The sequence below is a fragment of the Toxotes jaculatrix genome, chromosome 6, assembly GCF_017976425.1.
Source record: "Toxotes jaculatrix isolate fToxJac2 chromosome 6, fToxJac2.pri, whole genome shotgun sequence".
Classification (NCBI taxonomy): domain Eukaryota; kingdom Metazoa; phylum Chordata; class Actinopteri; family Toxotidae; genus Toxotes; species Toxotes jaculatrix.
The window spans coordinates 7,307,204-7,330,505 of NC_054399.1; the positions used below are offsets into that span (position 1 = coordinate 7,307,204).

General features: G+C 42.9%; 1 protein-coding gene across 2 annotated transcripts in view; it reads right to left on the reverse strand.

The window, feature by feature from the left end:
- ssbp4 (single stranded DNA binding protein 4) overlaps positions 1 to 22,470 on the reverse strand; it is an 82,123-nt gene extending 59,653 nt beyond the window's left edge. For both annotated transcript variants that reach the window (XM_041040617.1, XM_041040618.1), the window contains exons 1-4: positions 22,329 to 22,470; positions 12,350 to 12,422; positions 8,494 to 8,555; positions 1,342 to 1,426 (exon numbers count right to left, since the gene is read on the reverse strand). In XM_041040617.1, coding sequence (XP_040896551.1) covers positions 1,342 to 1,426; positions 8,494 to 8,555; positions 12,350 to 12,422; positions 22,329 to 22,384 — 276 coding nt within the window. In that variant the 5' untranslated portion in view covers positions 22,385 to 22,470. The remainder of the gene's footprint in view (positions 1 to 1,341; positions 1,427 to 8,493; positions 8,556 to 12,349; positions 12,423 to 22,328) is intronic.
- Between the last annotated feature and the right edge of the window lie 832 nt (positions 22,471 to 23,302).

Consider the following 23,302-nt stretch of genomic DNA (forward strand, 5'->3'; position numbering starts at 1 on the left):
TTATGGTTGTCCAACACATGCACACACACACACAGACAGGCGCAGAGACACATACATCAACTCGTGCCCACACACACACACCTATGCATATGCTTAGTACATGCACAACAAATGTAATCTGTTCAGCTGACAAGCGCTCACACTTTCGCCGTCAAACCTCATAAGAGAGTTCAACTGAATGGGTGAGTGGCTACGGGCTAAAACAGCCTGAATGAATGCGTAAGGTAAGAATAGCACCTCTTCAAGTTTCACTTCTGCCCAGGTGAAGTGATAATCCAGTAGCTGAAGCAGCCTGTCCAGTCAACATCCAAACCCATGCCCATGTAATCCTCATTCAAACATGACTCAAGCAACCCAATGTGTATATTTAATATAGTGTGGACAAGTCAAAAAGGAAGACGTTCAAGGTAAAGAATAGAAATCCACTTTAAAACCCAATCTGACGGAGAGTGACAAGGTAAACCCTGTTGAGGGGCACAATCACATCAAAATGGTCATTTGCAATAATGAGAGCTGGACCAACAATGACTGTGAAGTCCAGTCGATCCACTCACACATCGACCAGCTCTCCAAGATTGTGTGTGTGTGTGTGTGTGTGTGTACGCGTGTGTGTTTGATAGGTTACTGATCGACTGCTCAAACTCTTCAGAAGATGAGAGGGTCAAGGGGGCTGTAGACCCTGACCTTTCATCGCCCTGTTCAGCCCCTGTAGCCACAACTAGCAAAGCCTGTCCAGCTCTAAATGCGTCCTGTGCGTATATGCATTGTGTGTGAATGGGTGTGTTAATGTGCTTGTGAGATCAGCCAGCTGCTTTATGTGTTTTGACCTTTACTGAAGCCGTGAGTGGACCAATAAATAGCCAGCCAGTGCTGTGACCTTTCACCTCAGGCTGAGACCTGAGGGGTCAGGGGTCAGCTTTTGAGGAAGTGCGGTCGGGCAGCTGAGAAACAGCGTTACGCTGCCTATGTTAGAAAACCGATCAAGGTGGCTCAGGTGAAATGGAGCAGAATGGCACGAAGACCTCTGTTTGACTTTAAAAATTCAAAGACGGAAGTCTAAGGGCTTTCCCATAAAATATAGAACTGGTGGTCATAGCTGCTGCATTTTTAAAAGCAAGCTATTTCAGACGTCTGCCTCAGAGTCTGTCACATCCAGAGCAGAGGCTGCAGCAGACATGCACCAGACATGCACACAGTAAGAAACATGAAAAAACAAGAACCGCCACCATTGACACAGCTCATATACGCTCATAACCATGTGTGAATGCATGTGTCAATGTGGTGGTTGTGTGTATTTGTGTCCCCTCGTACACAACCCAAGGGTTGGTTAAGTGCACTCACATAGTCATGGAAAGCCTTGGCCTCGCTGGAATGTTCGCATGTCTCCCTCCGGTCCGGGGCAGCGCAGTACAGATCCCAGAATACACTGTGCACACGGGACAAGAGAGCGACAGTAGTTAGATCCAAAGACATGTTATGTTATGGATATGGTTGCACATCTCCAATGGGGACAAGTTTGTGTACAGTTTTCTGAGTGCTTTTCAGTACTGGTATGAATATGATACATCACTTTTGTTAAAAAACTTGTGTCAGTATTATTCACTAGGTTTTTTTTTTTTTTTTTTAATCAAATCACAAGTACAGCTGCTATCACAGCAGCAGTTAATAGGATACCGCTTAACAAGAACTTTGCCAAACTTTAATAGTTTGGCAGATAGTTTGTTGAGAGCAAAACACTTGTCTAACAGTAAAAAATTGGAAAAACTGTGATTTTTACAAATTACTTTATTGATCCCTCCTGGGGAAATTACTCTCTGCATTTTTTGTGATATAATATAAAACATGTAAACCATGTAAACTTTCAACACCTGACCTGAGATAGAGCTGCAACTCATAATAAGTGTTCAAACCCCAGTGATATTTAGTTTACTATCACAGAGGACTAAGAAAACCAGCAAATATTCATATTTCAGTCCAGCCTGCAGCTCAGCTCAACATAACTTTTATTCAGGAAGGACTAGTCTCCAAATGCTCCTCTCAGCCTGCCCTGCTGACCTGCAGGTTATTGACCAATCAGCTGTGATTATGTTACTTACTGCCCAATCAGCCATACTCATATTGGTTAATTAGACCAATCCCATTCCTCCAGGGCAGCAGGGGCCACCAGGTCCCACTCCAAATGGGCCCTTAATTACTGCGCTGAAATTAAGTACCTGGTAAGCCAGTCCACATTAAGGAGTTCTCCTTCTTCAAGATATTGATTTCATGGACGGCATATTAAAAAAAAAAACAAAAAAAAAAAACACACGAACTGCTGAACTCATGAGAGGAAATTCTTGCTGTCATTTAAAGGTGCAAATAAACTGTTACATGTATTCTTTGTGCTGATGTTAGGAACAGCCGTGACACTTGATATGACAGACTGCGAAATGGAGCAGAAAATATTAGCTGATTGCCCAGAACTGTCAGAGAATCGCTCAGTGGCACCCTGTCACATGTTGGTCATTTCACATCGTAAAAGATGTTTGATTTTCATGGTTTTAACGTTATTATCTCCCAAATACGGTTAATATAAAACACAGATCACTGATGTACACTCTCTCCTTATGTTCTTTTGATTTTTGTTATTTGAGGGCATCAGGAAAACAATGAGTGCAACAATAGGTGTCCTAAAAATAAAGAGAACAATAAATTTCAACCCTGCGGCACACAGTACCCACCTCTCAAAGCATATGAACTAAAATAGAAATGTGTTATTAAAGTATTTAAAGATTAAAAGACAGAGTTGGTGCCCTGAGGCGTTCAGCAAGCACTGGGGTCTCCTCTAGACAAGGAGGGCGCTGAAGGAAAACAGAGAGGGACTGTGAAAAAGATGGCGATGAACACATATGGTGTGTGTGTGTGTAGTGCTGCCCTTCTGTCACTTGACAATAAAGCCAGTGTACATTATCATATCTATCGGTTGGTGTTAAAGAGATTGCTGCTCAGACGAGCCACGGCGAGAAGGCGCGACCATCGCAAATCCAATCAGCTCTCGGGGAAATGAAACGGGACGCAGGTTACAGTTTGTTACAGAAAACACACAACCAGGTACAGGCACAGGGGTAGGGGCAAGGTGATCTAACATCTCCTGGCCTGTGCGTCTGAAATATATTGTGATTTGAACAGCTGACCTGCGTCTGTCTGAGCCACGCAGGGAAATCTCATTCTGTGCCTCTCTGCATAATCTGAAGCAGGATCGCTGGTGGGAGGGACTAAACACAGAAACCAAGACTTTCATTATTCTGATATTATTTTAGGTGGCTGACATAGGATAAGTTTTTCTGTATAGAGTTAGGATGGACAGAAAAGGACATGAAAGGGGCCATTAGGTGTGAAGAGGTGTAAAATTAATATGCAAAATTACTCCAATGCTATCCTAATTTAACACAGATTTTCTGAAAATGATATTTTCCGGGTCAGGGTGCAGTCGGAGGAAAAAAAAAACATCTGTACTGTACCAGCTCATAAATTGCTAGGACTCAGTCCAGGCAAAATCTGGACGTGACCATTGTTAGCTGTGATCTGACAGTCCCACCCAAATTTAGAGGGAAAGCCCATGTCATAGTTGTTGTCGCTTCCTTTTCAGAGACATTAATCCTTAGAAATTATCTGGGAAGTCAACATTCGCGGTTAATTAGCACCAGCAATCTACAAGAAATCTTGTACTCTGCACACCCTTGTAATAGTAAATTTTCTATCCAATTATCTAATCATTTCAATCTAATCATCTCATCATGGGAAGCTCTTTATAGTATTATGGGTAGTAACTGGTGGTATTTGAGCCACATAACTCTGAAGCGGGAAACCTTTAACTGCTCTTACTTTGAAGGGTCACAGGAGAGATTTAAATTGCTGCTCGGAGTCATGCAAAGTCCTTTTTTATTCATTCAAATGAGAAACGAGGCTAAAAAAAAAAAAAAAGTGAGCTTGCACCGTCAGCACACACACACACACAAACACACACGCTTTGTATCCAAAACAGTGGAAGGGAGGGATTAGCGTCCAGCCGTCCAGAAGAAGACAATTACTAAAATTAAATGCCATCACGATAATTATTTGCAATTAACTGTGGTCTGACAAAGCCAGTGGCTTTTCCATTATAATAAGGAGAGTAAACAAAGACACAGAAAGACAGGCTGCTGGTGGCAGGTCTACATGATAATCCTGTACATGTCTCTGGCCAGCCATCTAACCAGTCAGTAAGTCTTAAGAGAGAAGAAATAGAAATGAAAACAAGAGATGGAGGAAAATGGTGATAAGGAGGCTGACAAAGCATCACTGTGGGAACCAGAGTCCAAAAAATAAAGTTATAGAGAGCCAACCACGCCGTCTCTTCCCCTTATCAGAGCAGACTCTTCTTAATGGGACAAAATGCTGCAATCAAAGAGCGGAGGCGGAGAAACACAACCCTTCCAGTTGTCTTTATTACCTTGACTCAAGTAGCAGCTATTCTCCTGGTAGCAGCAGTGCGTTCAGCGAACAGGAGGAAACAACAACATCACTGTGCCATGTAATTCAGGAACACTCCCTTTGGACTGTGGCTAATAAATACAGCAACTGTCATTGCAAGAAGATTAACGGGCTTAAGAGGAAACCAATGAAAACATAAAGTTGCATGTGTGTTGTTAGATGTTCACAAATACAGGTGGAGGATATTCCTGCAATCGGGGAACACAGTGGAGACTTGAGAGACTTTCTGGACAGCCAGAGACAAAATGTCCGATCACACAGGAAAGTGGAATAACAAAACGAATTCACACACGCTGTGTTCTTGGTTGGTAACAAGTGAGCAAGCTGACATTGGTTATTTCTGCCAAAGTACTTGTACCAACTTCTCCTGTCCCATGACTGACAGCAAACCATGCCACAGCAGATTTCATAGAAAACTGCAAGATGCAACACAGCAACATAGTCTCTTCTATTTCTCACTCTCCAGGTGCCCGTTCCCTTAAACGTCAGTGTGTCAAGAGCGTTTGCAGTTGGTCAATGATGTGAAATCACAAATTGAACTCCACGTGAAAGCTCCGCACGGGTTTATTTAGGGGTTCGCAAGCGAATCCATTAATCGCAGCAACTTCACCGAACTGATCTGATTTTAGTCTGAAATTCTGCAGTTATGAATGGTGGTATAACCAAGCCATATTCCAAACTCAGCGGCTTCAAGCAGTTTGGCGTCTGCGATATCAGAAAGTACCTGATATCTGCACAGGCATATCTCTGCAAGACTTGGATCGTATTTGGATACGGTGCGTTCATGAAATGCTGGCAGAGTGAGAGAAGAACACAAAAACATCCTGCATTATTCCAGGATGGTTACCCCCACTGCTAGCCTTTTAGCCACAATAGATTAGTATCTTAAATCAGCCATTTTTGTTTCGTTACATGTTTGTGAAAGTTCATTAACAAGTGAAAATAGATACAAACAGTGTATAGCTCATTTTAAATCAGCTGAATTGACTGTATTTGTGTTAATGTTGGATTATATTTAGATGCCAGTGACGGACACTTTCCAGCCATTTTGCCACGATGCTGTTGACACTGTATACTTCTTCTCACCGAGTGGGAAACATCGTAGCTGTCAGAAATTCCCAACGTCTCTAACTCTGAATTACAATTAGGAGGCTGATGTGAATGGTTTTTCCGACTCGCCTGCTCCTATTTATGATCTGAATGATAGTGAAGTGAAGAAAGAGGGATAAATTAGGCAAGGAGGGGAGAATGGTGAAGAAAACCATCTGATACCTGTGAGCAGTGCAGACATTTAGGAGCAGAGGGTGGCCGTACTCTCACTGTTTTCTCTGCCCCTCACAAACAAGAATTTCAGCCAGAGGCTATCACACAGAGGATCTTTCTACATACTGTTGCTGTGATGAGGTTTTCGTGTGTGTGGATGCTCTCTGTGGTGGTGGGGGGGGGGGGGTGGGCTGTATATTCAGGATTCAGTGGCCATTCAGTGAAAACTGGTTAAAGCAATCGATTTTAGGATAAGGAGGAGACAACTAGCAGCAGCCAATAGAGAGGGAGCTAATGACACAATCAACACCTGCAGCCCTCGCAGAGCCTTTTCTTTATCCTTCCACCCATAACAACAGATGTGGATGAGTGACCCCCACCACCAGCCACCCTCTTCCTCCCCCAACATCCCTCCCCCTCCCCCTCTTACAGCCACGGTCTTATCCGGGAGCCCCCCACCTACCAACGCTGTCCTACAGGAAACAGCCACGGAGGCAAAAACAGGAGGGAAGAAAACCTCAGTGAAGTGCTGAGGAGGGGACAACTGCAGTGGGGCTGGGGTGGCTGTGGGGTAGGGGTCTTAGATTTGGCTGTTTAACACAAAAGAGGCTGGAATGCAAAGAGTTAATCCATTCGGGTGTCTCTCTTCCGCAAACAAAGGGACAGGCCTCCAGACAATGGTTAAGGGAGGGGGAGCGAAGGGTGAGGGATGAGGGAGGTTGGTGGCTTTCCTACCATCTGGAGCTTTTGTTTTGGGGAGGCTGGAGGTTGAAAGAGAGAAGGGGGGGGGGGGGGGGGTTGCTTGGTGACACAGGGCTGGACAGGGGACTCCTCCCCCTCGTCCCAGCCGACCCCCAGACCCCACCCCCCAGTGAGTCTCCATGTCCACGTGCTGCGTGGCCCAGACAGACGCCCCTTAGCTAGGTCATACTACACTGGAGCCCTGCCCTGCTCAGTCTGGCTAATCATCAGCCTACTCTCCAACTGCTCTCCAGCACAAACACACACACACACACAAGGTCATCTCCCACACTCTGCTGAAATATATCAATACAGTCAGAATACACACTAAAAGCGAGTAGTTTCCCTTTCTAGTTTCCACTCTCTTGATCTCTCTCTCTCTCTCTCTCTCTCTCTCTCTCTCTCTCTCACTCTTTCACACACACATACACACACACACACACACACGCACACACACACAAACACACACACACACCCTGGGCCAGTCTCCCTGAACCCTCTTATTGGTTCGGGCAGAGGCGAGAGCAAACTTACACTGTGCTGTATGTTTGTGTATGTCATTCTGTCAGTATTACTGGTAGCTGTCCAATTGAGAGCTGTCAGGTTGAGAGAAGCCAGGCTCTTTAAGGACTATTATGAACCGTGTCAACAGGCTGCACAATTACAACACACGCTGGGGCCAGAGAGGATGAATGAACGAAGCCGCATGTCCGGGTTTATTACACAGGGCCGGCCAGGGGGCTTTGGGGATGAGCAGGATAGCATGAATGACAAACAAAGCGGGCCCTGTCAAACCTCTTATCCTGGCTCTCTTTGCCTCTCGTGCTGCCTTGCTTAGGATTCAGCGTCTCAACCTCCCTGCCTGTCTGCCTGCTTGTCTCTTTGTCTGCATCCTTTCCAGCTGTCCAGCTTCCTCCTTACCGCCTGTCTGCTCCCCTCTTTGACTTAAAGTTGGATTTTCTAGCTTTTGGCCTGACAAGTAGAAAAGGGGGAATCCTACATTTGGGTGTTCCCATTCCCTCTAATTCAGACATGGAGAAAAACAGTGTACGTGTCAGGCCTTAAGCCCGCTGACCCCGTTCTTCCAGCGAGATAGAAAACACTGTTCTCTATTTATCCAGCATTAACAGATCTGACAGATTTGTTTAAAGAAGCTGAAAGAAAAGAGGGACGACCCACGTCAGAGCCTCGTTCTGTTCAATGGAGCATCAGGATAAAGAAAGTCTCAAAAACTTTATGACGGAGCAGATGTTTCAGACTGCAATGAAGTTTCTGTAAAAACCTCAGTGACCAATTGCTGCAACGCGCATCAAAAATGGCACTGCTGTGCAGAGCCAAATCTGAACTCACACACATGGGACACGTATTATTAGGTTCAGTGTGAACTACACGTAGGTACACTGAGGGTATCACTCTCTTATGTCCAATAAGAGAGTGATACCAAACAATAGTTAATTCAGGTTTCTTTAAATGGTGCCAATTTACAAATACTGTACAGGCTTGAATTGTAGCCCACAGCGCAACTCACTAAATCCACGGCAACATTATACTTCCTATCTCCATCCTCCAAAGCATCATGGGAACTGCAGTTCTAAAACTTAGGGAGGAGGGGCCGTGTAGAGGAGGGCGTAGCTGTATTGATTTGAGAAGATCAGAAGTCCCTGGTTTTGACTTTAACTGGACTGTGCACACTTCAGTGTTATTTCATTTAAAAAAAGACTGTTCAGTTTAAATAACAGAGCAAAGGAAGTTAGCTCACTTGTCAATCAGGGGGACATCAGGAGTACAGCACTTAAACATGTGTGAGATGATGCACTTAGCATTCCCTGCAATTACTGTCCCTCTCCACCCCTGCACATTCTTTCAGGCCATCAAGAGTACTTCCACAGTATGAATGTGAGCTGTTGAAAAAACATGGGTGTGTGTGTGTGTGTGGTCAAGAAAGAGAAGAAAAAGAGAGAATCAACGTATACATACCACCACCATGAGTGTAAAAATCCTGGAGGTTCCCCAAGTGTGATGTTCTTCTCCCATCGGATCTGAGGGAAAGCAGTGGGATAGAGGAAAAGGGTTGGAGGGAGAAGACAGAGGAGAGAAATGAAGAATTAGACACCGCAGCATGTTTTATGCATAATGTAATCATTTTGCTCAACTGTCCTCCGAACTTCAGACAGACGGAGCGATAGTCGGACAGAAAAATAGGCCGACGGGCAGTGCAGTGAAGTGCAGTGCAGTGTGAAGTTTGTGGATAAGACACTGTGACTGTCTTGAAGCAGCAGCCCTCTCCACTGCCCTCACAAACCAGCAGAGCCCCTGCCTGTATCTGGACACTGAGATAAGATCCAGTGAGAGATAGCAGACCCGAAGCCTGCTTCACACACTCCCACTGACGTGACTCGGCACACCAACACGCACAGATTCAGTGCATACATACAGTCTGAGAGATGATTCACCAGAGTCTGTGAGGACAGCATGAGAGCAGCATGATTTCTCTATTTTTCTCTGTCTCACTCTCTCGCTTTCTATATATATATATATATAAACAGATCCAAGCTTCAGATTTCTATTATAGTGTCTATTCTATAGATTTCCCCAGTGCAGTTTATAGTGATGTGATGTGCTGTATGTGGGTGTGGGCCTGTTGATTTAATGCTGCTAAAGAGCTGAGTGCTGCACTGTGCAGGAGAGCAAAGAGTGCCAGTGCTCTTGGGGACAGAAGTGTATTGTGTGTATACTATAAACGTGAGTGCGTGTCTGTGTTTGTGTGTGCGCGCGTGTGTGTGTGCCTCTCACAGAAGGAGGAACAGAAGCTAATTGAGGCAGGAGAGTCCAGGTGATAGCGCCGCTCTCATTAGATGGCACTGAGCAAGTGTGTGTGCGCCTTCAGTCCTCCTACGAGTATAGAAGTCCTTTATCTACTGAAACATTTGTACGTGTGTGTGTGCGTGTGTGTGTGTGTGTGTGTGTGTGTGTGTGTGAAGACAGAGACTGTGATATACAGGTACTGAGAGAGCTGAATGCACAGCAGCTAAAGAAAACATCTTCACCCCTTTAATATAACATATAGTTGGATTACGAAAAACACATCAAGTATATAAAATGTATAAGTTTACAAGATAAATTTAGCAAGTAGACAACTCTAGCTGTGTTGTAAAATGACAATAAAAAGTGTTTATTTTAGTTTTTTTAGGAGCGTTCTTTGTAGTGTCTTGTACATGCTTCTTAAGCATTCCTTTGAAGGTATTTCTCAATTTTCTTGTGTTTTATTTACTATCTGCGTGTTGTTTCTTAGTGACACATATGTGCTGTAGAAGTGGTGAAGATGTTTTCCTAAGTAAAACTGCTTTGTACTTTGTTAAAGGTTAGAGGACTTCCACTGTCATGGCTAAAATAATTTTAAAAAGCGCAGTTAAGGGATGGTCATGGATAACAGAAACAAGGTTGGCTATCGTTTTCACACAGGAAGTAAATAGCGGCCTCCTGTGTGAAAGTCCTGTGTTTTGTCGACCTATCCGTCCACTCAAACCTCCTCTTTTCCTCCCCTCATCGTGACTATGGCGCTAGATTCCTAGAGGTTACCTAACAATAAAACGTAACCATGGGTTGTGATAAACTGCCCGCACAGGGGCTAGTTTTTTGCAGGGGCTAGTTTTTTCTGTGGGAACAGGAGAGTGAGGAGGAAACAAGGAGGAACTAAGCAGTGGGGAGGTTTAACAGGAGGATATAGAGAGGGAGACGAGGCAAAGAGGAGGTGGATGAAAGTATAAAAGAAAGGAGCATGGGGGCAGGGGTAATCAAAGCAAGGATAGGGTGATCAGGTCTTGTGTACTTTAAGAAGAGCTGGAGAACAATGAGTGAGTGCTAACACAGCCACTGGATGTTGAGTGATGCAGATGATAAATCTATCTGCTTGCAACCTTTCTTCAAATACTCACGAGAAATCCCTCAACACTTTAAAGCCTACAGCTAGAACCACATGCTGGAGAAAAGGTGAAAGGTCAAGCTGCAGTGTTTGCTCGGATGTACCCATTACTGTCGGTCTAATCCTAATTCACTGACTCTGACCATATAAGACGACTAAATAAAAACGAAGCCGTGGTTGAAATAAACAAAATCATTAAGCAATATACTGTTCCAGGCGCAATGTCTGAGACAACCAGCGTCAAATTGACTTAGCAGTCTTAGCAAGCATGCCTTGTGGACATGAAGCGCTTGTGTACGTCTGTGTGTATGTTGTCTTAATCCCTGTCTATGCAGATGTTGTTTTAATTCCTGTTTGAGGCCGTCTAAGTGTGTGTGAATCTACGTGTGTGTGCCTCTGGTTGCCTGCGACCCAGAACTTCACCCCTTTCCAGCAGCTCACCAATAACACTCAATCTCTGGGAGAAGATTCACCCACAAGGGCTCTGAAATCAGCGCGGCTCTCTGTAGCCCGACCACTTAATCTCCCCATGCTGCTCCCCCATCTCTGCTTCATATTTTAGACGTCCGCTCCTGGTTGTTGGCAGCTGGGCCAGCCTCCAGCAGCCGTGCCCGCCTGCCTGCACACTGTAAGCAAAGGCAAACAATTTCTGTCTGATTGCGTCTGATTGATGCATCCGTCCCAGCGAGTGCGATTTAGGGCAAGTTTCTGTTCTTTCTGAGGTTTTTTTTTTTCCCCCCCTTCTATTTTTTCTTTAATTTCTTTCCTTGAAAAATCCAAACCCCTTTCAACTGAACTGGAAGAGATTTAACTTTTTTAATGATTAATTAGGGCATAACTCTCAGCAAGAACGCAAATAAGAGTGTTTCACAAAATGTCAAACTGTCCCTTTAATATCTGTACATGTAATGTGTACTTCATTGCTCTCTATGAAATCAAAAATAAATAAACAGATATTTAAAAAGTAACTTTCCTCCTTCACCAAAGCTTACTGCAATCACTTTTACAGGCGACCGTTTGACCTGCCTGTTAAAACTGTTTACCTTACTGGACTCTCACTTCTGGGTGTCTGCATCATGTGAGCTCATGCTGGTGCAGCAGTATCTCTATGTGCCTCAACTGAGCTCAACCAATGAAATGACAGATAAATGATGCCAGTATTAAAGTTGAGTGATATGGACCTGCCCTGGCTTGCCATTAAAGGCCCTCTCTCAGTGTTGGGGAGTGTATTAAGTAGAGCTGAATAAAGCCAATGGACAGGCGAGGTGTAGTACAGGAGAAGGCCTGGACACAGGACCATTAGCAGGAAGGATGTCCATTAAGGAAGAGGATGCAACACATTAGAGCCCTTACCTCTTCGACAGTTCGGGGGCCTAATATGAGACTAATAAGTCTAGCAGACCTGGGACAAATGGTTATGTTTGGAATGGTTTCAAATGCTAAAGGTACACTCGATTTAACTTACAGGGCCTGGCTTCGTTTTCTAAATGTCACAGCTGAAAGCGAGCAACAACACATGCTTACAATATGTCAAACTGCTCTAATTATACAGCGTTTATGATTACAAATTGGAGCTAATAATGCTAATAATGAAGGGCAGGTAATCACATTAAGTAGCCCAACCGATGCCATGTTTACACTGTCCCATATTAATAAACAGTAAAAAAAAAAAAAAACAAACACTGCTATTCAGCCACTATAAAAAAAAAAAAAAAACAAAAAAAAAAACTGGCACTGACTCACTAACATACTGTACTAGTGCTGTCCAGACCCCGGCTTGCAGTAAGATTACTCAACAGCTGTTTGAACCCACATCAGCCTATAATGTGAATTCCAATCCTGCTCACACAATAGAGGGGGAATCACTCTCATCCATTATGAACAGGAGGTCAAACTGAAGGAACGTCTTACCTCTGACAGGAAGGTCTGTGCTGATTTCTGTGCGCCGACATGCAGCAAATACTCATACACATATAAAGCTAACCTGGAAAACAGAGACAAGGAGAGAGAAAGAGAGAAGTCAGTGTTGAGGATCACATCTTTTACATTCCATTTGCTACTCAAATCTCCTCACTTCACTCTGGGAAACGGCCCTCATTTGAAAGATTATTTCAAAATTAAAAACCAAGCTCGTGCTCTCTCTTCATCCGCAAATGTGAGTTGTTTCATTTCATGTGGCCCATCAGCTGAAGTCCAGCAAATGTGCACAACTGGCAGAAAATCATCACTGTGTCATCTGAGATGGAGCTTGGATAAACAAGATTTTACAGTATGAAGATCATATACACTGCGGAGGGGCTGTAAATGTGTGATGTAAAGCTCTGCAGCTCTGAGCTAAAGAGCCTCGGTGGCACTCAGCCATTTCCCTGTGGTTTTAGGAACTGTGCTGCTGAGGCGCAGAGGCTGGAAACAAAACAGTGTAGACACTGAGAGAAACATGGACAGAGGAGATGAAAAATATCCTCACATGTGGCTGAAGTTGGACTCTCAGATGTTACCACATTGCATGCTGGACTCCAGATATCACACGTGTTGGTGCTTTACTTACGCATCAGGCGCAGGGGTGGAAAAAAAACACTAAACAATAAACTGTTGTTACTTTCTGAAAATGACAGATACCTAAACAAAACCACAGAAACACAGCCCTCAAGTAAGATCAGCCTATCGAACTTTTACAGATAATGTGTAACGCAATCAGCGAACACAAACTGTCACACTTTAGCTCTGACTTTAGCTCCATCAAACTAGTTCAATTCTGAGGGTGTTAGTGGCAACTCTTGGGAGTCAGTCAGCCATATGACAAAACAACACATAGCTGCAACAAGAAGCAAAGGGGAAACAAGATCTAACTTGTTAATTAATAAGTTCTACATGTGCTGGCACATGGAGTTCTTTACTTTTGAATTCAGATTCAGGCTGTTCCCCTTTGTTTCCAGTCTTTATGCTAAGACTTCAGAAAACTCAACTGAAGAACTAACGATAATGTTGTCTTCTTCTTCTGAGTCTACATCTAAGATACTGAACCTGCAGAAAGACACACTTGGCTTCCTCACTGGCAAAAGCAGCCTTTCCCTCCTTGCCAACACAAAGAAGCGACTCAGTGTTTTGTTTTGTTTTTACTACAATGCAGGCTAGACAGACCACACAGCCTGCAATCATGCGTATGCAGTCGTCTGCAGGTATGAAACGAAGTAGAGCGGAGCTGCTGTGCTCTTGTCTACGGTGGGCGAGTCTTTCTAAGCTGATCACATGCATCAAGGCCAGAACAGACACAGAGTTATCATGTTTGGGTTGATGCAGGATGATACTGAATGAATCAATGTTGAGTCGGGACAGAGTTGAACAACCTGATTCTTTATCTTCCCAAAGATATCAGTGAATTTCACTGCAAGGTCTTAACAACCACCTGCTCAAAGAAAATTATCTGCCATCATCTGGTCCAAACCAGTTTCAACTAGCATTAGACATGAGATGATTTTGCCTCTTGTATTTCTCACTCTTTCATCAGTTACAACTGTTTCAACACTCATTTCAAATATTTAGTGTAAACATGCTGTTAAAAAAAAAAGGATCTGTTGTTTTTCAGAGCTTTTCACTTGGAGTGTGTGTGTGTGTGTGTGTCTATGTTGTGTGATGAAGGACGGGTGGTCAGTGTTTCTGTAAAGAGGTGTGAGAAAAGGATTAGTAGCAGCAAACTGCTTGCTGTAAATGTTTAATATTGATCTCAAATGCAGCGGCTGTCCTGGTATCATCAAGTGAAAGTGAGCAGTGTTGTGTTTAGGGTTTAGGAATGAGTCTGTCTCCTTTAATTACATACTGCCCAAAAATTTGTGTAATGAATTAGCTGTGTGCTTTGGCTTCAGAAATGAAGCCAAAGCATGTTATTGCCTTATATTTGACTGACGTTCAATTTTAGTATCTTTTAGCAATACTGTTCATTTTAAATGAAAACAGAAATAAAATTTTTATTTATTTATTTACTTTCCAAAAATATAGAGTTGTAAGTGGGTTTTTTTTAGTTCAAAGTAGTAACTTCAGTCTTTCTCTCAAGACCAAACAAACTCCAGGCATAAGTTAAGGCAGCCTCTTGCCTGAAGGGGCGAAACTCAGGTCAAAAGATGCCCACATATATCTTGCTGGTGCTCATAAACCTTAATAGCTGTGAGCGCATGGTAGTATTTGCAGCCAACTCAGATGAGTGTCCACAGGTCATCTCTTCTCTCATCAGGATTTTGGCAGCTGCGTTTGGCTGTATTTTAGTGCGTAAATCAAACTGAAACTGCAGCTATGAGGGTGGATGTTACACCATGTCAAATATCAGATTAGTCTCTTTTTTCCTTGTTTTGCTTTGTGTTTCTTGGTCAATCACTGTAATGATGATATAAACATTTGCCAGAACAGTTCCGGGTCGGTTAAAGGGGCAACGTATAAGAATTTGGTCATTTTTAGACAGATGATGAAGGGCTCACACCCAATCTGCCCAGTTAGACAGACAGGGAAGGTGTGGCGGTGGCAGGAATAGAGGTCGAGGAACGCGAGGGAGAGCAGCAGCGTCAATAGCTGAGCTTGCTGAATGGAGGAAAGTCGCTGAGAAAGGACGACTACAACACAGGTTTATAGCAGACTGAGGACAGACTGGACTCTACAGTGGCTCTATATGGCCTCTCGAGGTACATAGTGGTATTACGAGACAGGACAGGCTGTGGCTAACTGGTTAGCACGCTAACTTCTTCAGATATACAACATAGATCTGCAATACAATCTATAGACGTCTTCTATATAATGTCAGAACTGTTATTTCTTCACACTCTGCTCATAATCTTAGTTCATTTTTTAACTAAAATACTTACAAATTGCCCCTTTACGTTTCCGGGCTCTGGGTAAAATGTTCACTGATGTTAAAGAATAAAAAAAAAAAAAAACCCAAGGCCTTCTTTCCAGTGTGAAATACCCAGCGGCAGGCGTCAACTCCTATACACCCTGTCCGCACTGTACAGCATCGAACAGAGATTCCCATGAGCACTGCGGCAATGAAATTTTCATGGCAGAGCCTGGTGTGATCTGAGGGGCTCTATGCCCTAGCGATGGGCACCTGCCCCGGCTGCAATACATTATTTAAAAACACTCATTCAATCCAGGCTTCAGGGGACACCTTTTGTTACTCTGTCAGAAGCAGTAAGTGTAACTCGGCTGAGGAGGAGACTTTTTTGCGAGCTGATGGAGCAGAGCCCGAGGAAGGCCAGGTAGATAAAGGAGACATGGGGGTGGATGTACTGTACAGGAGAGCTGTGTCAGAGGGAAACTGAAGGTCAGGGCCTCAACTCTTCGCTCTGTGGATACTGTAAATCTGAACTCCTTCCACGTGAACCCTGCACTAGTTACACATGTCACTCAGGAATAAAAGATGAGATGCTTAGAAGACAAACCACAACCACACGCTGTCCACCTCACATCTCACATTTCCTCTCCTACACATTTCACTCTCTCCTTCCTCAGCTGAAAACGTCCACAAATGAAATTTAACAGTAAAGTATGTTCAAGCAAATTACACAATGAGAAGCAGGAGATCGGTCTGAGTGGGAGGAAGAACGTTTGACCTTTGCTTTGACTGCCGACTGGATATCAAGGCTCATGATATAAAGCTGGTGTGTGATTTTACACTGACATAACCACAAAGCCAAGCAGTGCATCTGTTGTCTGTTTCTCACGCTCCCTCTGTTAAGCTACAAGATCATTCATTTGAAACAGTTTTCCAGCATGGTCGAACCATAGCTGAGGCAAAAAAAAAAAAATTAAATAAATCTACAACACCATTTCTGATGTTCTTTCCTTTCCTGACCATAACATCATGTAGCCTAACTACTACTTTGCTCCATGTCCACACATCAAGGAGATCTCTCCCACTGACTCGTCCCCAGGAAACACACCTGACATTTAGCCCCAGGCTGTCCCATCCAGCCTTCCCTTTCCTTCACTTGCCTCCAGAGACAAGGGCTTCTCAGCTGAGTTTAGCCAGCTAAAGCACAGACAGTTAGCAAATTAACTTTCATGTCTTCGTTTCAATAATTCAGCAGTGAGAGCAGGGGCAGGGTGAGGTAAGGTATGCACGGAGGAAGTGATGGAGGAGGATTAAGCGGTGCCCGTTACTGCATCTGCTTTCATATACAATCTCTGTCTTTCGGAGAAGAATAAAGACATATAACATGCATAATTTATAGAATCAGTGACGTCCTCAATGTAACACGAAGCGTAACAGACTTAAAAACACAAAATATTATTTCCTGTGTATTAAATATTTATGGACCATCGCATAAAAGCAGTATAGATCTGACGCTGCAGCGGCAAACAGTTGTGAATGTAGTGATGCATCACTTGAAGGTGAATGAAAGGTTGGGTGCCTGTTTGAGACACCTGTGATACTGCGAAGCTGTTTCACTGAAGCTCATTCCCACCGCACACACTGTTTATATTTGCTTGGCTTTGTTATGGCAGTTCCTTTGTCAAAACAAATCAGTGTCTATGAGCGTGTAAACAGGCATGGCTTTGGCCATGGGTTAATCCACACACTGTCACACACACACACACACGCACACGTGCACACATGGACCCGCACAAAAGCACACACTTACATTACACTCCTCTCCCTCTTCTCCCAGCAGCCAGCTTGACTCAGTGACATTACCTATCGACAGACTCACCTGTAAATGTCCTCTGACCTCTCAGTTTAAATGCCTGATGACTTGTTCATTTTCAGCAAAGTTTGATTTTCGCTCACACACACACTTTCGAAGTGAAAGAGGCAGAGGAGAGAGATTTATACTGATCTGTGATAAGAGATTATATTGACATAGCTGACATACTTTTGTTATCACCAGAGCCTCGTCCCGTAGCAGCTAATGAGGACAACATACTATGTAACTTACCAAGAAAAATTAGTCCAAACTTTAGAAACAATCACTTGCTTTCTACATCAAAAAAGACTTTATCGACACATGAAGTCTTTTTTACCTGTTGTCTGTTCAGACTCACACTTTTGCCTGTATTTTAATAAAAAGACATACACTCTTCTTGTCTATGTGCTCTTTTGCCAAACTGATTAACAACTTCAGGCACGTAGCCTCAATATTTATACTGTCTCCTTTATTTCAAGTGAGAAAACTAACAAATTTGTGCGGATGCACCCAAAGCAGCTGACGAAAGGCAGCATTAATTGACTGTTGACATATCTGAATGAAAGCACAGTCAGCCAAAGGGTGCCGAGGGTAAATCAAGGGTTTCTTTACTTTTAGCACAGTGTTTCTGCCTATGTCAGTGCGCAGCCCTTTATGCTTCCCTCAAAAGGCTAAAATGCAGATGGCAGAGCCATCTGTGTAGAATCAAAACCATGCATTCAGACCTGAAGATCCCCATTAAACTGCATGTAAATACGTGGGAGGAGCCAGAGGAGGAGTGGAGGATGTAAAGAACCCCATGTTCAAAACAAACTGATTAACTTTACACTTGAAGTTCTCTCCCCAAACAAATCCAGAAATACTCGAAATCTCACAAAAAATGTCTGTAAACAAACAGACAGTATTAGAAAACAAACGCAGGGAGCAGAATTCTTTAAGAAACTAAGGACGTGCTTTAAAAAAAAAAAATGAAATGTTTGATCCCGCAATGAAATATTTCTGTGTATGGCACCTTTAATTATGATGCCGGATTCATCAGTGCACATTTCAAAGAGGTTCCCGTTACAAAATAATAAGGTGACATTAATATTGAAGCTGTTGTGTTACCCCTGTTCAAGTCAAATTAAATAAAGCACTTGGAAAAAAAACAAAACGTGGAGTAATTAATTTCTTTGGTCACAAGGGCACCAGTTCTTCCTCTATCTCTGTGATTTGCATTAGCATGTGAACCTTTTACAAAATGTCTAATCACAATGATGCTTCACAAGGATGTGCAAAGAAAACACTTTACTGCCCCCCACCCCCACCCCCACCCCCCAAACACACACACATGCTTCATACCTGTCATCTCAAGACAGCGAGACCAGGCAGCTCAATTCCACTTGCATGGTGAGGCCTTGGCTGTGTGGAGGAATCCACATAAGTGTGAAATGTACGTGTGACTGTTTCTTTTAAGTTGTATTTCTGAACAAAAGGGTTGGATTCACGCCTTAGTTTCAAGGCTTTAAAGGAAAAAAAAAAAAGGAAGTGCAGTTTTGTGCAGTGTCGTAAACACACCTAAATGCTCACTTGAGCTGGTGCATTGGAACACTTTGTATACTACACCTGAGAACTACTGTATACCCTTCAGGTGACTGCTAGCTGAAGTCGTCAGTACTATAAACGCAGGAGGACATGTTGTACTATAGAGGAGCATTTGCTTTTTCTTTTAAACTTTCAGAGTTTCAGAGTCTACCACTGCACACCTGTACGCACGTGCATCAAGGCACCAGCTGTACCACAACTCACAAGTCCTACCTGAAATAAACAAAGCATCATTTCCTATGGTGTCATGGGGAGGACACCATATATATATGTATATATATATATATATATATATATATGTATATATATATATATATATATATATATATATATATATATATATATATATATATATATATATATATATATATATATATACACAGACAACATTGCAGCACATAGAGGAAGCTACAGCTGTCAGATCTTTTTTAAAAATTCACTCTTTTCTTGAAGTTAATAGAAACAGTGTTGTAAAAATCATTATGAAGACACTGTTTCCTTTGGCTGTTCCAAAAACTTCCAGAGTGAGGTTAATCCACACTTTCCCTGAAAAGCCTCAGCAGCTGGCCGTCACTCAAAATGACACCAGACTGCTAACAAAACCAAATAAATGTGGTGTTAGAAAATACATCCTGCAGGGCCTCTCCTTCTGAAATATGTTGAGTGTATGTATCCGAAATATTTTAGAATTTAATGAGACAACACTGTCGAATTATACTCACAGCAGCAAAAGTCATTACAGGAAGTACATGAGGAGTCAGTTCATAAAAAATCAAAATGCATTCATCAATAAATATTTCCCTCTGCAACTTCTTCCTTGTTGCACCAAATGGTCTGGTGTAACTTACAATGGCGCGCTGTCAACTGTACAAGGAAATCTCTGCCAAGGACAAATAACATTTTTCTCTAGATTGTATTACTGGTTTCTGCTCTTCCATTAACAAGTTTCATGTATAGTGCGACTTAGTCTTAATCAAAGGAATAATAAGCTTAAACAGGCATAAATTATAATCACTAATATATTTAATAAGGGCTGATGTACAGTGATGCAGGTATTTCAAATGTACTTCTATTATTTTGAACAATCCAAAGAGTGAAAAAAAACAGAATCCAAACTGAAACCAAGCAAGAGAGAGAGAGAGGTTTGATTATTCATTTATAGTTTATCCAATTAACTAAGTTAATATATGACTTGATGATCAATCATCTAAGCAAGAGCTGCAGCTGTGATGACTGAGTCTGCTTTAATCGGATACGAGTCCATCCGGGGCGCCCTCTTTTCAATATCTGAATATGCAAAGAGCCATATGAATATGTAAATATGAATATGAGCCAATTCAGTGATGCATTGAGGCAGCTGTTGTGAACTCCACATTTACAAGGAAACATGTGTTGGCCCTGCAGGGCAGGTTAGGGTGACAAGACAGGTGAGGGGAGAGGGCAAGTGTCGCCCATTATGTCTGGACGTCAATGACTATAAGCCTGTGACACACATAGATACACACAAACTACGCTCAGTGTATACACAGGTTTAAATACAATGATCTGTACTGTGGAGGCTTAGATAAATGAGTGGTGGAAATAAGATATAGAAATTCAAGATTTTTGTTATTCATGAGCAGCCTCAACACAGGAGCATTCATCATTTCCAGTTCTCAAAAGACTTGTATTCCTAATGAGTTAAATTTTTAATCCTCCTCCCACACTATCATTTGAAATACATGCTGCCTCTGCACTGATTTCACTCGCAATAACACATGGAACATATTCCACACTCCCTGAACAAGCAAGTGCAACTAAAAACTGTCCAAAAAAAAAAAAACAACCACAGTGTTTAAATAATCCATTGCTTTCAATGTATTGTAAACAAAGTGATGACGCTAAGGCACCCAAACAGGTGTAAAAGCAGCCCAACATCTGCTCATGGTTCATATGCAATATTAAAGCATCATATGCTGGTTCAAAGGTCGCTCTGCCTGCTGTTCATAAAACCACATGGGACTGTTTTCATTTAGGATTCACTCCTCCACCTCAACACAGACACAAACACACAGAGAGCTGCTCAATTTTCCAATAAACTGATGTGAATTCAGAGTGAAATTAAACGCTGGTGGCACCAGGCATGCACAAAGTCGTATTTGAGGAAGCTTACACTAAGCACATAAGCGAGCCACATCACTAGAAAGCTTAATCAATTGAATATGACATGGCAATGCATCAAAAATAAAAAATAAAAAAAATACAAGAGAGTCACTAAAGAAATTTAGTTTCTATTACAGATGTATGAGGTGCAGAGGAACAGCACAGCCTTCCAGGACCTGACAGTGTTTTTTTAGATTACAACTGCATCTCAGCAGGGATTCCTACTCACTCCCCCTAACCTCAGACTGTTTAATGCTTAAAAATAGCTAATGATGATAAAAGACCAGACTGATCTAAAGCGCCGGGATGCAAAGGAGGTGCAACTCTTTGAATGGTCCCACAACAGAAATATTCTTGATAGCATCGAAATAAAGAGCAGGCGTGAGAAGCAGTGCAGCCTTCCGTATATAAGGGACACTGACATTTGAAAGTTGCACTGGCTTTTTTTTGTGTGTGTTTTATTTTTACAAAAACAAAAGTGAGAATGCATGCACCGACAAATGTTGTTTATACGTGAAAAGAAAAAACAAACGCCAACACAATATTTTTGCAAAAACAAAGCATTTAGCGGCATCGTGTTTAAAAGCACACCACAGTGATCTTTTGCAAATGTTTCCGGACACAATAACCATCAACATTGACATGCTCCCTACATCAGTGGGTCTTATGATAAAAGTCTGCTTTGGTAATAATTAGAGCTGAATGCATGTTCGTGGCAGCATGAGTCTCCTTCATGTGAGTGGATGCTAAAAAAGTTTACCACCGCTGCATGACTGCCGAACGGGACAAAACTTTTCCCTTCATCGCCAGGTTTGATTGAGCCCGGCATGACACCTAAAAAAAACCCCCCAACCCCCCCCCCCCCCCCCTCCCAAAAAACAGCAAACATCCTGAGCAAAGCTGCCCGCAATTCTTTATATATATATATATTTTTTTTCTGAATCTACACAACCACAAAATAATACAACCATCCGACAGCTTCATCTCCTGAAGTTTACAAGAGAACAACCGAGCAGCCTGTCCGCACAGGAGGGGGGGGAACGAGCACACAACACCCGACACGTTTTAACCCGAAATGAAACGACCAAAAAATTCGCGTCTTCGACTTCAAATGCAGCAGAAGCGTGCGGTTTGTCACACAACACAATACACTGTTGCTCCCCAAAAGACTGCGCCGAGTCACAGAAGAAGCGTGTGTGTGCGCGCTTTGCACAAATACACAATATTAGTAAAATACCCCGTGCAGAAACCACAAGTGCAAACGAGAGAGAAAAAAATTAAAATTAAAATAAAAAATAAAAAGTTTTTAAGAGACGCACCTCTAAAGGTGGTCGGACGGGAGGGGGAAACCCGCACGGAGGAGCGCACTTTGGTACAGTACACTCCTTTTAAATTACAGTACCTAGTTTAGAAAGTTGACTCCCCTCCTCTGCCCCCCTCGCCCGCATGATAAAGCAGGTAAACTCTTTACATGTAGCGCAGAATTCACTTACTTTTCTCTCGCTTGGCTATCGGAAGGGACGACAGCTCCTTTACCTTTGGCGTACATGCTGGATTCTGTTTTAAGACTTTTGCCCCACTCAACACCTGTCAAAGAAAGCAGCCAGGAAAACGCTCCATCTCCATAGCTACCCCTTTAGTGTTTTTCCTCCCCCCCTCCTCCTCCTCCTCCTCTCCCCACCCCCCCTCTCCTCCTCCTCCTCCCCCCTCCTCCACCTCCTCCTCCTCCTTCCCTCTCCTCTCCCTCCCTCTCTTTCTCTCCTGTTTTTTTTTTTTTTTTTTACATCTCCAACATTGGCCACAAATCAGGCACAGTTTCTACTGGGGGGACTTGAAACCGTCCTCTGTTGGATTTTTTTTTCCCGTCCTCAGCCGCTGTTCCGCAGGCCTGCTCCTCCTCCCTCCGCTGTGCAAACGGCGGGGGCTCCTTAAAGGGAAACACACACTTCTTGTTTACTGACCTCAGAAACATGAGGAGAGAAAGTGGAGGGGAGGGGGGCATGCCGGGTACAGGCTCTGCTCCTCGGGCCAGCTCCTTCTGGGAGTCTGATAATAGTTGTGTTATTTATAAACATATATATATATTTTTTTTTTCACTCTCCTAAAAAGACATTCCAGGAGTTTGACTCCAGTCTGATTTTGGGAGTTTCATTCACACTACTGAGGACACCTCTGTCATTTTTAACATTACATACATGTCTATGTTGTGTTGTATTGTGATGTCTTCCTCACATAAAAAGGGTTTTGTTATGAACACAAAATAAACTACTGCACCTTATGAGCTCAAAGCGTCATATGCTGCTACGTCATTGCAAAAATGATTTATTTTTTTGGTATAACACTGCCACAGGAAATGCTTAAGTGACTGGTGATGTCAGAAAGGGCACGTCTGAAGGTGATTCAGAGTCAATATTAAGCAAATTTTTGCCACGTCTTGTTACTCGAGAGGATTTTCAGCTCGGCGTCC